General features: G+C 51.2%; 6 protein-coding genes across 6 annotated transcripts; 3 read left to right on the top strand and 3 right to left on the bottom strand.

Moving 5' to 3' along the window:
* Nucleotides 1-51: 51 nt before the first annotated feature.
* On the bottom strand, nt 52-2,107 carry VE01_00693 (uncharacterized protein). The gene is made up of 2 exons (XM_018270221.2): nt 1,770-2,107; nt 52-1,366 (listed from the first exon to the last, which is right to left on the bottom strand). The coding sequence occupies exon 2, from the start codon at nt 1,252-1,254 to the stop codon at nt 493-495; it is 762 nt and encodes a 253-aa protein (XP_018134768.1). The 5' UTR covers nt 1,255-1,366; nt 1,770-2,107; the 3' UTR covers nt 52-492.
* Nucleotides 2,034-3,598, top strand: VE01_00692 (uncharacterized protein). Its single transcript, XM_018270220.2, has 4 exons — nt 2,034-2,107; nt 2,161-2,459; nt 2,514-2,879; nt 2,935-3,598. The coding sequence occupies exons 2-4, from the start codon at nt 2,276-2,278 to the stop codon at nt 3,513-3,515; spliced, it is 1,131 nt and encodes a 376-aa protein (XP_018134767.1). The 5' UTR covers nt 2,034-2,107; nt 2,161-2,275; the 3' UTR covers nt 3,516-3,598.
* On the bottom strand, nt 3,538-5,096 carry VE01_00691 (uncharacterized protein). Its single transcript, XM_018270219.2, has 2 exons — nt 4,512-5,096; nt 3,538-4,453 (listed from the first exon to the last, which is right to left on the bottom strand). Exons 1-2 carry the CDS (start codon nt 4,943-4,945, stop codon nt 3,637-3,639), a joined length of 1,251 nt encoding a protein of 416 aa, XP_018134766.2. The 5' UTR covers nt 4,946-5,096; the 3' UTR covers nt 3,538-3,636.
* A 1,345-nt stretch (nt 5,097-6,441) lies between these two features.
* On the bottom strand, nt 6,442-8,093 carry VE01_00690 (uncharacterized protein). The gene is made up of 4 exons (XM_018270218.2): nt 8,029-8,093; nt 7,863-7,970; nt 7,553-7,808; nt 6,442-7,494 (listed from the first exon to the last, which is right to left on the bottom strand). Exons 2-4 carry the CDS (start codon nt 7,963-7,965, stop codon nt 6,618-6,620), a joined length of 1,236 nt encoding a protein of 411 aa, XP_018134765.2. The 5' UTR covers nt 7,966-7,970; nt 8,029-8,093; the 3' UTR covers nt 6,442-6,617.
* An 855-nt stretch (nt 8,094-8,948) lies between these two features.
* VE01_00689 (uncharacterized protein) lies at nt 8,949-11,218 on the top strand (the record flags this gene model as incomplete). Its single annotated transcript, XM_018270217.2, has 4 exons — nt 8,949-9,348; nt 9,446-9,504; nt 9,558-10,187; nt 10,244-11,218. Exons 1-4 carry the CDS (start codon nt 9,150-9,152, stop codon nt 11,216-11,218), a joined length of 1,863 nt encoding a protein of 620 aa, XP_018134950.1. The 5' UTR covers nt 8,949-9,149.
* Nucleotides 11,219-11,772: 554 nt separating this feature from the next.
* VE01_00688 (uncharacterized protein) lies at nt 11,773-12,999 on the top strand. The gene is made up of 2 exons (XM_018270216.2): nt 11,773-12,545; nt 12,600-12,999. The coding sequence occupies exons 1-2, from the start codon at nt 12,108-12,110 to the stop codon at nt 12,933-12,935; spliced, it is 774 nt and encodes a 257-aa protein (XP_018134951.2). The 5' UTR covers nt 11,773-12,107; the 3' UTR covers nt 12,936-12,999.
* The last annotated feature ends 527 nt before the right edge of the window (nt 13,000-13,526 follow it).

Genomic DNA, 13,526 nt, shown 5'->3' with positions numbered 1-13,526 from the left:
ATAGGATTAAGAGATAACCCTATTATAGACACGAAACCGCCCCCAAATCTCCTCGATATTTGCGCCGCTGCGTGCATCTAGCATCTTTTGCCTAAATTATTCTCCATTTGAGCCGAATAAGTTTCTTCTTAACAACCTATCTCCCCGAAACCGGTTTGTCCGGAGCTAGGGCCTGGCGATTGGTAGAGCCCGACACGTTTGTTTCTGAGGCAGTAGGCTTAAAACATAAATTTGATGGGTCAGACCACATTTACTCTGGGGAAGGATTGACTCGAACCCTTAAAGGCCCCTCTTTTCTATCCCAACACCCCCTCCTTTGCGGGGTATTGAACCTTGGTTTCATCTACTCAGACTTGGTTTCGCACATTTGCAGTCTCTTATTCATGGTATCAAAGACTAGTAAATGCATAGGGACAATTGCAACTTAGTAAGTGAACCGGACCCCCAGTGTTTATCATAAGAACAAACGTAACAAAGCAAATATTCCCAGTCTTATACGAGATTCTCAGTCTTCAATTCCTGATAAACCATATCTGCCACCGCCTGCATGCCCTCCAAATTAGGGTGGAACCCAAATGTTCCTACATTCCGGCTGACCCACGGCTCCTTCGATCCCACTGCATGTTCACGACTAAGCTCGCCCACAGAAATGAGCTTCACGCCCGGACGAGCTTTGGCCGCTAACTGATATGCCCTTTCAAGGGAATCTGCAACACTCCGATGATGACGGATGCGTTCTTTATCCAGAGGGATATCTTGAATCGGCTCATCCGATCCAAACACCGTTGGATACTCGACCAGAACGATGAGAGCCTTGGGCGCGATCTTGCGGATCTCGTCAATAATAGCCGTGAAGCGGTCAGCAACGTCCTGGCTGCTCAGGTCTTCCGCGGTAGGCAGCAACCCCGTAAGGAGACGGCCTGAAAATGTTGTACTCCAGGTGTCTCGCATGATACCGGTGATGTAGCCAATATCATTCCCGCCAGCAGAGATGGTAACAATGTCGGCATCAGCAGGGATGCCTTTTATCTGCGGCTCGAAGCTGATTAAATAGAAGTACGTTTGGGGCACAGACAGTATGTTTTTTAGAGTGGCACCCGAGACGGAAAGATCAGTAAGCTCGGCGCCCAGTTTTTTGGCGAGGATGTTGGGATAGTTGTTCGCAGAGCGCTGTGCAAACCGGTTGGTAATGGGCGGGATACCTGGGCCGGCCGCGACGGAGCTGCCGAGGGCGACATACTTGAGAGGAGCCATTTTGAGAAGAGATGTAGATTTATATGATAATAATGGACAAGGCTGTGGAGATATTGATGATGATGATTTGAAGGATGGGCCTTTATGGCACCATTAGACTAAATCCAAGATCCTAAATCACGTGCGGTCAGCTTACGCCATCAGCTAAGAGCCAGCAGAAAGGACGCGCATATGCTATAGTCCAGGGCAATATATAGGAATTTTGTAGAATCCTAAAAGTGATTTTTGAAGCAGAACAAATATCGGACAGTTGCCCAGCAGAGCGGCCAAAGCGGCCGGACGAGCTTGGCGGCACTTTCCCTGCCTGTGGCAGGCCTCGGCGATTTCCTGTAGCGCAGTCGCTGACATCTTACTAGCCCAGAACCTTGTATGTGTCTTAATTTTTCGGGCATTATGCCGAGATCCGCTGTGATACTCTGAAGGTGCTTATAGTTTAACTCCAACTTGTCCCAATCGATAGTCGTGAGCAAACAGGAGATCAGAGGAACGCAACACAACATGAAATTATCACTCACCGCTTAGGTCCGGATCTGACTGTACTGAAATGCGGAGATACGGGAGATACGAGTGCCCGGCCGGCGAGGCGGCATGAATAGCTCCACTTGGATGAGAATAGAGGAGGATGATCGTGGATAAAGTCGTATTTGGACCGACGGATTTCTTGGGACCCCGATGTCAGCTTATCGTGATTGACCCACGGCAGCGGAGCTCAACCAGTTCCCCACTATTATGGCCATTGGAGACACATTGACCCCTCCAGATTGATAATCACCAACACAGGCAGGTAACAACTGCCGTTCCTGGTTTACCACAGTATACAACGGGAGGACTAATATAAGCTCGCCATCTAGAGGTATAAAACGTCAACGATGCCCCTAACTTCTTCAACCCGCTGATTTGTCTCAGTCGACCCCGCCTCTTAAGCGTTCTGACCTAGGAACATAAATACCCCACACGACCCCTCACCCCGTCCCCTCATCTGCAACCATACCCCGACCCCATTAATTCCCCAACCACCACCATGGGCGGCGAAACACCAATTGAAGGACACCTCCTTGTTGTATGGGGCGTTCCAGAGCCAAAGCAAGACATCGCTGCGCTCCGCGTCAAATACCCTAATCTGAAAATCACATACAAGCAAGCTAGCGTCGCCTTCAGCGACCCCGCCACCATCGCACGCCTATCAGAAGAAGATGTCAGCGACGGTAAGCTGACCCCTCTACCCTATACACCAATCCCCCAACTAACACATCCCTCAGATGAATGGCTATCCGCCACCCACCTGGCGACGATGTCCTATCTCCCCCCGGCCCGCCTCGTCCCCGCCTTCACCAAGAACGTCAAGTTCATCCAGCTCACCTCTGCCGGAGTGAACCACCTCGCTGCGCACCCCATCTTTACCTCCACCAGCATCCCCATCACTACCACCTCCGGCATCCACGGTCCGCCAATCTCGGAATGGGTCGCGCTCCAGATCCTCGCTGACAGCCACTTGCAGCGCACCATGTACAAGTGGCAGTCAGAGCGACGTTGGGTGAGGGCTGCGGGGGATAGCACTTTGGGCTTCCGCGATAGCGTTGGGCGGCGTGTTGGGATTCTGGGATACGGGAGCATTGGGCGGCAGTGTAAGTCCCCCTCGAGAATATTTCAACCAGTAGAAAGCCAAACTAACTCTCACAGCCGCACGTGTTCTCACAGCAATGGGCATGGAGGTAATCGCCTACACCGCCAACCCCCGCACCACCCCGGAATCGAAGCGGGACACCGGATTCATCGTCCCAGGCACACTCGGCGATCGCGAGGGCACCCTCCCGGTTGCCTGGCACAGCGGAACAGACAAGGCTTCCCTCCACGCCTTCCTCGGCGCAGACCTCGACTACGTGCTCCTCGCTCTCCCGCTAACGGGTTCCACCAAGCAGATTCTCGGTGCCGAGGAATTCGAAATTTTGGGACGGACCGGGGCGTACGTGCTGAATATCGGGAGGGGTGAGAGTGTAGACCAGGATGCGTTGATCGCAGCGCTGAAGAAGCCGCTTGGAGAGGGGGGACTGAGGGGTGCGGCGCTGGATGTGGCGACACCGGAGCCGTTGCCGGAGAGTAGCGAGTTGTGGGGGTTGGAGAATGTGGTGATTACGCCGCATGTGAGTGCGTGGAATGGAAGGTATTTGGAGAGGACGATAGGGGTTTTGGAGGAGAATTTGGAGAGGGGGGCGAGAGGTGAGGGACTGGTGAATGCGGTTGATAGGGAGAGGGGATATTAGGGTAATTTGAAGCATATAAGTGGTTGGATAGACGCATTAGAATTACAGAAGGCACAGGAGCAATTCTGAGCGGAATATCTAGGTCGTTAAATGCTATATCTATATATCAACACATCGCCACTCATTTATCCTTCATGGCCTGCTCAATAAGCAGCTCCACAACAGCGGAATCTCTCTCCCACATAGCCATGACGAACGCCCCCGACGGCCCCGTAATAATCGTGAACCCTATCATTCTCAACACCCACTTTGCGCTGAACGTCTTGGAGCTCACATTCCGCGTCTGTAGCGCCGCCCAGACGAGCGCTGCGGCGCCAGACACGGCCATATCCCAGATGAGGAAGGTGTGGAGACTGCGCACCACGCTCACGCTTTCGAACGGCGGCAATGGGACAGGAGGGAGGAAGACCGAGGCGAAGGAGACATTGCGATAGGTTCCGGCGATGGGGAAAATTTCCACGAGCCACTCGGGGAGGAGGCAGATGGCAAGGACGTTGACGTGGAAGACGGCGCAGATGAAGATGGCGCCGATGTATAAGGGGCGTGCGTGCCAGAAGTACGCGACCATCTTGCCTTCATCGGACTTGATTTTGAAGCCCTTGCCCTGATCGACGGCTTTGAAGAAGCTGGCAAGGAGCCACTGAAAGGTAACGGTGTAGAGGGGGAAGAATTGCCAGGTGGCGATCCAGCCTTGCCAGCTGCTGTGGGAGTTGATGGCGGGGTAAGGCAACATCATGCAGACTGTTGGGGCGAAGTAGGCGAGGAAGAAGGAAAAGGGTAGGATGTTGAGGTCGATTCCATGGACTTTGATGAGGTTCATGAGTCCGGTGGGGGAGGAGGCGCGAGAGATGGTCGAGGTGAGGGTGCTGATGAGGAGGAAGGCGGGGATGACTGTTGCGAGGCCGAAGTTTTGGAACATGAAGCCGACGAGGCCGATGCTGGTGGGGTTAGTGTGGTTCGAGGCTGCTTGAGCAGATGCTGGTTGGGGGGACATACTAGCTGGCAATACTGCCTTTATTTCCCTCCCTGAGACTCTCCATGACGAACAAGATCCACTGCACACCGAACTGCCCAATCATCCACAACCAAAACAGATAAGAGCTGTCATCTCCTTTGTGAGTGAGAATGCCGAAGAAGGGCGTAAAGGTGGTGAGGTAGGTGTCGAGCGGCTTGATGCCCGTGAAGACGCGCTTAAATTCCCCATTGGAGCCAGGGAAAGTCTCGCCCTTCACCAATTCGCCCAGAGTGTCAAAGAGGCCATTACCTGCACTCTGGTAGAAGTGGACGTAGGCACCGCTGAGTGTGAGGGCGCCGAGGACGAGGGCAGTGCGAGAGCGAAATGCAGTGTTCTCACGAGACGGCGGGGGGGTCGCAAAGGTGACGGATTTCGCCCGCTTTCTTGGGGTAGCTGCGTCTGTCATGATGGACATGGAGGGCTTGAAACAGTCCGCGGGTGAGGATAGATAATGGCCGTAGATACGATTGCAGCAACTGTGCTCACTGCAGGAAATGAAACGTATGAAGCAAGAAAAGATAAATTGTACCTACTGTTGTCCTCAAGGCGCTTACTGGCCGTGCGTGGGCGGGCGAATTGCACACAAGGCTCCGACAGAACGTCCCAATCGTTCCGCGTCGGCTGGATTGGGACGACGTATGGGGATGCACGGGCCACAGTCGCGGCGAGGCGGGAGTATTTCCGAAGTTGCGGTGCCGCAATCAAACTGCCAAGGCTACATCAATAATAATACTCCTTTATTTATCAAGATATTATTCGTCTGAATCATAGGCCTATAGGTCATACCTATTATCTCTCATCCATTGTAATTTTATACGGGATGAATCTAAAGCTATCCAAGACGTCCTTGCTTTCTATAAACTACCAAATCTGTTATTTGTGGCCTAAAGCGTCCCTGCCTCATCTACCTCCTCATTACAGTTCTTCAACATCGCCAATATTTCTTGGGTAATAGTTGCGTGACCATTGCCGCCAATTATTTGAACTCGGATCCTGTGAAGTGCAACAAGGGCTATGGAGTATACCCAGAGAGCAACTTGGTCGCCGCATCGTGTTTTCTGCACCATTATTGTGTGTCTTACATTCACAGTTCGAGCGTCTGATGGCTGCGCACCCTCTACATGGCAACCAGGGGAATTTGAGGGCCAGCAACTTTCCGATCCCACTGCCTCATCTAACTCAGGTAGCAGCGTTTCCACTGTAGAAGCAAACCCTACTATCAGCCCCGTTACCATAAGCTCCCTTATTACTACAGGAGATATTGATCCAGGTCAAGTTAACTGTCGGTATACGGGCAGCACGGAACGGTTCGAAATTGACTCTCACACTTGTACACTGTTAACAAAGAGATATGGAATTTATGTTGAAACCTTCTTTAAGTTGAATCCAGGACTACAACTTGACTGTGGGAATATTCAAGCTGATACAGATTATTGTGTGCGTGGCTGTAAGTTTAGAAATCATACGTCGACGGTTATTATCAAGTCATTATGAACTAACGAGGTCTAATGAATAGTTATTGAGCCTCTAAGAGCTACCGACGGGCTTTGTGGTCCCCCAAACAAGAATGCTACTTGTCTTGGTACAAAATTTCAGTGCTGCAATTCAAATACTTTCACCTGCGGTAGCTCCCCATGAGTTATCTATAAGGACAGGTAGTTGCCATTCTGAGAACGGATTTACTAACGCCAAACCCTAATATTAGAGAAGACTGTGCACCAGGAACTTGCTACGAAGGGGCATGTGCAGGAGACTCGGCATACATTACAACAGGCCAATGTGGGAAACAAAATGGCAACCGTCGTTGTGCTGGAGTATGAAGCGATTGCAGTAATGTAGACGGAAAATGCGGTACTGGCGCATTGTTTTGTGCATTCGACGTTTGCCAACTTGGAAACTGCACAGCACCACCTACTATTCCAGGCCCACCTTCATGGCTAAATGGAAACACACCGAATGGAACTTGCGGTGCAACGAACCCCTTCACCTGCAACGTAGCGCAAGGAAACTGCTGCAATAAGAATGCCATGTGCGGATCACTATCATTAGACTTGACCGTGATGGTGAGTTTCCCTCATATCCATCTTTTACCCTAAAACTTTTTGTCCATTTTCCTTCGTGAATCCATCCTTATTTACGTCAAGAGTCTCCCTACCTTCTCCTCCGCCCTCCACCCGCTCCAAAACCACCCGAAAGCCTACCATCTCTATCTCCTTCATTACCGCCCCCTCACCTCCCCAGAACACAACCTCTAATAGCGGCTTATTAGCATACGACAATGGATCATAATTAGTCATGCATTGATCATCCCACGCCCCCGTCCCCCTCTTCTCGGGTACCAAAATTCCCCTCCACACCTCTCCCTTGCGGCCTGCGTCGTCCCCGCGAGACGAGAGGGACGGGACGAGCTGGATACGAAACGGGCCCCCCTGCGTGAGTGACGAGAGGGGCCCCTGCCAAGCCTCAAGAATGACGGTTGAGTTCGAAATGAAGGAGTCGATGTAAAGTGCCTTGGTGTCTGATTGTGTGAGGACAAGCGTGGAGTTCAGTGGAGCTGCGGCGGCGAAAATGCCGGTGTACCGATCGTTTAGGTCTCTCTGGGCTGTTTCCTCGGCGGCGCGGAGGAGAGTGACTGTGACAGCCTCTCGGATGAGATCTAGCAGGTCTGCGGGACCAGCAGTGAAAATCGATATTCCCAAGTCGTAGTCGGGCGCCATGATGACATATGTGAAGTATCCCGGCAGTGAGCCGCCCTTGGTAATGAATGTCACAGGGCGCAAGGTGGACGGAAGCATTGAAGAGGTGCGGTAGATCTCCCACGGCATGCCATAGTAAGAAGATAGGGATTCGGAATAGGAGCCAGGGCTGAACCAGTTTAGCTGAGGGGAGAGTGTGTTGTGGGTTGCGAGGACGTGGCGAAGGAATTTAGACATATCACTGGTAGTGCTATAGAGGCCGCCAGTTCTAGATGACTATTAGACCATGACCGATAGATCAAAATATATTTGGATAGGGGACTTACGGTCGTTGCACACCTCCTTCATAATCCCAATAATTAAAGCCACTTGGTAGTACGCCAACACTATCATCAGGTTTGATGAAAGAACTACTATCCATACCTAACGGACGCAGAATAGCCTGCTCAACATACTCGGCATACCCTAGACCTGTTACATTCTCCACGACGAGTCCGAGAAGATCGAAATTGATGTTTGAGTATGATGATTTATGCTTCGGAGGCCACATGGGCTGCCTTATAGCTAGGTTTTCGAGAAGGTCTAAGATGGATGGTTAGCGGCGAGGGTTTTTGGTAGTAGGGGAGGATAACTTACCATCACCGGAGCACGGTGAGTCGCATTTGGGTACCCCCTCATCTGAGACGGGCGGCAGACCCAATGAAACAGCATCGGGAAACCCATAGAAAATATCCGACATAGCAACTATCACAAATCATTTAGCATCGCTGAACTTCCCAGCCACCACATCGCTAGGTCTTACAGTCCCTCGGAATCCCACTCAATTGGCTCGCGACCGTTCGTAGCGTGATATCCGACCACTGAATATCCCCTCCCAAATCGAGATACTGGTCAATCGTATCATCGATGCTTAGATTACCTGCGACATGCTGCTGAATGATAGCGAGCGCCGTGAAGGCCTTGGTGATGCTGGCGACGCGGTAGACACTCTCTCCCGTCACCTTTTCGGCGCCCAGTCTCTCGGGGTCCTTGTCGCGTGCTGTGTGGTGAAGCTCCCAGAGCGAGTGGGTGGAGGTGGTGACCTCAATGGAGAAGGAGCTCGTGTCGAACTCTGGCTGCGCGATGAGCCTGTCCAGACTCGCGGTTATGGTCTTGAAGGCATCGTTTAGGATGGGAGAGTCACGGTAGGTGCTAGATTTAGGAGGGAGGAAGGCGGGCGATGGGTCGTAGCATGCTGCGTAGGTTTGTGCAGCGAACAAGATCAAAGTGATAGTGATGGCGGAGTATAGCATTTCGAAGCTACAATGGGAGTAGATCTTAGAATCCGTTTACACCTGGACCTAATGCGGTCTTCGGACACCGTGTTGGTTTCCCTGTTGCAAATCCAGAATCTCAATATAGGGATATTTTCTACTATCGTTTTTGTGCCTAAGCTATTGCATCCTTCACCCGAGCTGAAGGAGAGATCCATAACAGGGCTGACGCGTTTAACATGGACGCTGGGACGTGAAGGAAGCGGGGTAAGCTTGGGAGTTAGCTAGGAGTCGGACCAATCGACGACCATAGCGTCCGTAACTTCCCCAGTATGGACCGTGCGCCCACTCCATGTTCAAGGGTATATTATAGTACAGGGTTTTTGCTCCTCCTCTTGTTACCTGATCATGCCGTCATGATCTCATATAGAAAAAAAACCCCGCTCTAGATCGCCAACTCGAAATATTGCACGTATCAAACTTACATTTATGCCTAAAGTGTATCTATAATTCGACACCTCTATTGGGCACGTGCCAGTCGGCCTTAAATGTCTCACTTGTAGTCGTCAGCCTTTAAATTCCATGTGTAGTTGCTCTATTTCATGCCTATATAATCCTTCGAGCCCGTCGCCACTTTGCGAGGGAATCTCAAACTTCTCTACATTTCAAGATGGCAGACCCTAATAACCTCCCTGCCCTCTGCTCGGTTGACGAGTTTCTTAAGCATGATTATGATTTCATTGTTATTGGAGGAGGGACAGCTGGTTTAGTCGTGGCTGCACGTCTCACTGAGAACGCAGATGTTAACGTCGGTGTTCTCGAGGCTGGTGCTGCAAATATTGAGGATCCTATGATCATGATGCCCGCCAGTACGTATTATTGAATTGACTGATCCGCCGTGTTGTTTTTCAGCAGCTCCTCTTCTACTCTACAATTGAGAAAAGTCCAACACTAATACATTTATAGTGTACACCAAGGCAATTGGTGACCCAAAGTATGACTGGCTCCATAAGAGTGTCGTTCAGGTACTGAATTAATACCCATGTTAATAATACTCACCACTTATACACTCGCACAGAAATCCGCTGGCAATGTCGCCATGGACCAACCTCGAGGAAAAGGCCTCGGTGGATCTAGTACCATCAATTATCAAATGTATGTTCGAGGTCACAAAGTTGACTATGATGACTGGGAGAAACTTGGAAACAAAGGCTGGGGATTCCAAGACCTGCTTCCGTACTTCACGAAGCACGAGCATTTTGATGACCCCTCAGGCTATACAACTAAACCAAACATCCCTCTCGAGACAACGTATGATGCGAGTCTCCATGGAACAAATGGGCCAATCCATACTAGTTTTAGTACATGGAGACTTCCCCAGGAGAGAGAGTGGATTGCTGCTTCCAGCACATTGGGCGAGAATATGGGGAGTCCGCTTGAGGCTTGGAGTGGTGACCATATGGGCACGCATCATTCGCTTAGTACGATTGATAGGAGTAATGGCGAGTTAACTGGGACAAGAAGTTACGCCACTACAGGATATCTGCTTCCAAATGCCGGACGGCCAAATCTGAATGTCTTGGTCGAGGCGTTGGTAACGAAGCTTGTTATCAGTGATGCTGGTGAAGTAACTGGTGTTGAATTCCTACACGAAGACAAACCTCATACTGTTCTGGCAAAGAAGGAGGTCGTTCTCAGTGCGGGAACCGTATGTTCCACCAATCCTGTGTTATCTTTTCGTCAAACCTAATCATGTGCATCTAGATGAAATCCCCGCAGATTCTCGAACTCTCGGGAATTGGCAACCCCTCAATCCTCTCTAGAGCTGGTGTTAAATGCGTGGTGGACAACCCACGAGTTGGGGAGAACTTTCAGGACCACCCCGCTACAGCAATAGGCTATGAGCTCGTCGAAGGAGAGAAAACTCTCGACATGCTACAACAGGAATCAGAACTCCAAGCCGCGATGACCTCGTACACTACCGACAAAAGCGGTCCCCTATCAAGTGGCGGATCAGCGGTGGGGTTCGCATCTTACGCTGATCTAGCCACACCTGCTGAGGTAAAATCGTTACAAGAATTGATACTCTCGGGCAAATATCCTGGCCATAATGAAGCCACGAAGAAGCTCATCGCAGAGAGCCTCGGAGACCACAATTATGGTAGCCTCCAGCTCGTACTTCTACCTGCTACCTTAGACCTTAGGTACCCAGGCAATCAGAAGGCCCTGCTGCAGCCTCCTACTGAGCAACTAGGAAAGCACGGCCTTGCACTGGCAGCGTGTCTAGCTCGTCCCCTCTCCGTGGGCACTATCCACATATCTTCTTCTGACCCCAAAATCGACCCGGAAATCGATCCGGGCTATTTAACGCACCCCGCAGACATCGAAGTCTTTGTCAAAGGTTTGGAGCTGCTGGAGAAGATGGCAGCTACGTCACCTTTCAAGGAGAAGATCAAGAGAAAATACCATCCTGTGGAGTTGGATTTGGGAGATAGGAAGAGTGTTGAGGAGTATCTAAGACATACTTGTGCGACCGAGTATCATCCGTTGGGTACTGTGGCGATGGGGAAGAAGGGCGTTGGAGCGGTGGATGATAGGCTCAAGGTTTGGGGAGCGAAGGGCGTGAGAGTCGTGGATGCAAGTGTGATGCCGTTGCATGTCAGTGGAAATATTGTTTCGAGTGTTTATGCGATTGCAGAGAAGGCGAGCGATATGATTAAGGAGGACTGGGAATTGTAGGTGTGGCCCGGTTAGCCTATCTGTGAGGGATCGACAAAGTAAAGGAGTAGCTGTGAGTTACCTTGTTATGATTATGAATAATCTTGGGTAGCATAATCTATTCTGTGCGCGCTTCAATTCAGTAGTTTCTTCGGTGGGACTCCTCGACGGAAAGATTGAGTTTGATGTTTATGATTGTTTTAGTATTCAATAATTCGATAATCAACACCAAAATACATCCGTCATTCAGATCACCAAATCCTCAAATCATCAGCTCGTCCGAGAATAGATCTGAGTATAGTCTGAGTAAAGTGCCACGGCATAGAGCCCCTCGCGTTCCTTATTCGCTGTTGCCACGGCACTTGTTTCACAGCCGCCTGTGAGCATCTGCAGGCAAGCGCCGACCTTGAAATACCTGGCCAATCATCGCCGACCACCACCAATCACCGCCAATCATCACCACGCGCCCGGACCACCAGCGCGACAAGCGCTCACCTCCCTACCACTCCAGGGTCACTAGGCGGTCACTCCAGGGCCACTCCAATCCCCCCCTCTCCTCTCCACCCCCCCTCTATCCACGTCAATGTTCTGTTTGACAGATGTGCGTCTATCACTCTATCACATCTCTGTCTCTGATTTGCTGATTTGCTAACCCACCCCCGGAGGAGAAATCAATATGGCCCCCTAATTCGGGACGGCGCATCGCTGGACTATCCTTACCCTCGTACATCTTATCGTCTCATGTGTCTCGGCGTGGATGGGCGTCTGCAGGGACCCATTCAGGTAGGTCGTGTTTCTTCCTTATTTATGGCCGCTCCTCGACCACCGATTGATCCTCTGTTTGTCCATATCACGCAGGAGTTCTGGAGATCTCGTTTTTCGTCTACCCATCCCTTCTTTCCTTCGTCTCATGTGCGGCTGTGCCATACTACATTTCCTCTGTCTCGACTGTTTCTTTCCTCGTTCCAACAACACTTCCACTTCAACATCCACTTCCAACCCCATCACCACCACCACCATGGGTTCCGACATCAAGCAAGCGTCCTTCTCGCCAGAGTACCATGAGTCCTCCCAGTTCGACCACAACGAGAGGCACCCCGGCCCATCCCGCGCCCTCGAAGCTGGCCGCATGGGCCTCAGCATCCTCGCCCTCGCCTCGGCCGTAGGAATTCTGGCCATATCAGCACACAACCTCAAGATCTACAACGACACTCACGTCTCGAACGAGTTCCTGCTGCCACTATGGCCGTTCGAGTTCAACCTAGGCCCTAGCATCGCCCTCGTCGTCTGCGGAACAATCATGATCGTTGCGGCTACTGGGTCCCTCCTCGCCGGCAAGATCCCATCTGTATGTCCTTCCCTCCCCCATCGCCGTACCAAATCACCTACTAACCCCCTCCAGTTCCGCTACAACACCTCCCTCCACACCCTCCTCACTCTCCTCTCCGCCTTCGCTGGCCTAGTCTCCGCCATCGTCGCCACCTCCTTCTTCTACGGCATCAACGCCTCCGATGTCACCGCCACAATCCAGAGCTGGTCCTGCCACTGGTCGGATGTCGCCATGAACTCCGAGCCGGACTTCCACCGCATCTGCAAGCAGGCCGAGGCCGGTCTTTACTTGACTATCCTGATGATCCCGCTGTTCGCGCTTATTGGCGCCGTGGGAATCATGGCGGTCGTGCAGGATAAGAAGGTCAACTTGATGGCGGCGAGGAAGGGGAGTCCCGCGCTGTCTTGAAGAGGGGGGAAGAGAGTCACTGTTGATAGTTTGACGGGTGATGTGTGATAGTCTGGTGGGTGGGATACTGGGGTAATGGAGGAATGGGTCCCTTGGCTGCGCCTTGGATGGCGTTTGTGCTGTTTTCTTTGGGACGAAAAATCCGTCTCTGTGTTTGTCAGGGACTATTTGTATTTAATACTTTTGTCCAGGAATGTTTATTTCATCATCGGCGGGCGGCTGAGAAGTTTCAGTACGGGGCTCTACGTGGTTGATGACTCTGTTGCTGTATACGTTCACAAGTATAGTCACCAACGAGGAAGGTGCGACCTATGCATATTCATTTACTAGTATGGTCGACGTCAAGGCAGGTGCGACCTCTATTTACTCCGTTCTTTCCATTCTCATGCATATCGCCCATGTATCCTTCCGTTACTACTCCACGTCCATATTCCCACCACAAAATACCTTCCTCCCACCCCGATCTTCCTCCAACAATCCAACATAGTTTTTGCAAAGCTCCAAAGGCATCAATCAAAACAGCTTTCTTCAATTCATACCGCCGCTCCAGGCATTATTCCACTATTCCCCAGCTATAAGAAAACCCACATC

The sequence above is a fragment of the Pseudogymnoascus verrucosus genome (assembly GCF_001662655.1).
Source record: "Pseudogymnoascus verrucosus strain UAMH 10579 unplaced genomic scaffold scaffold_2, whole genome shotgun sequence".
NCBI classification, from domain to species: Eukaryota; Fungi; Ascomycota; class Leotiomycetes; order Thelebolales; family Thelebolaceae; genus Pseudogymnoascus; species Pseudogymnoascus verrucosus.
The sequence above is the reverse complement of the archived record's forward strand: the minus strand, read 5'-3'. Positions and strand labels throughout refer to the sequence as shown.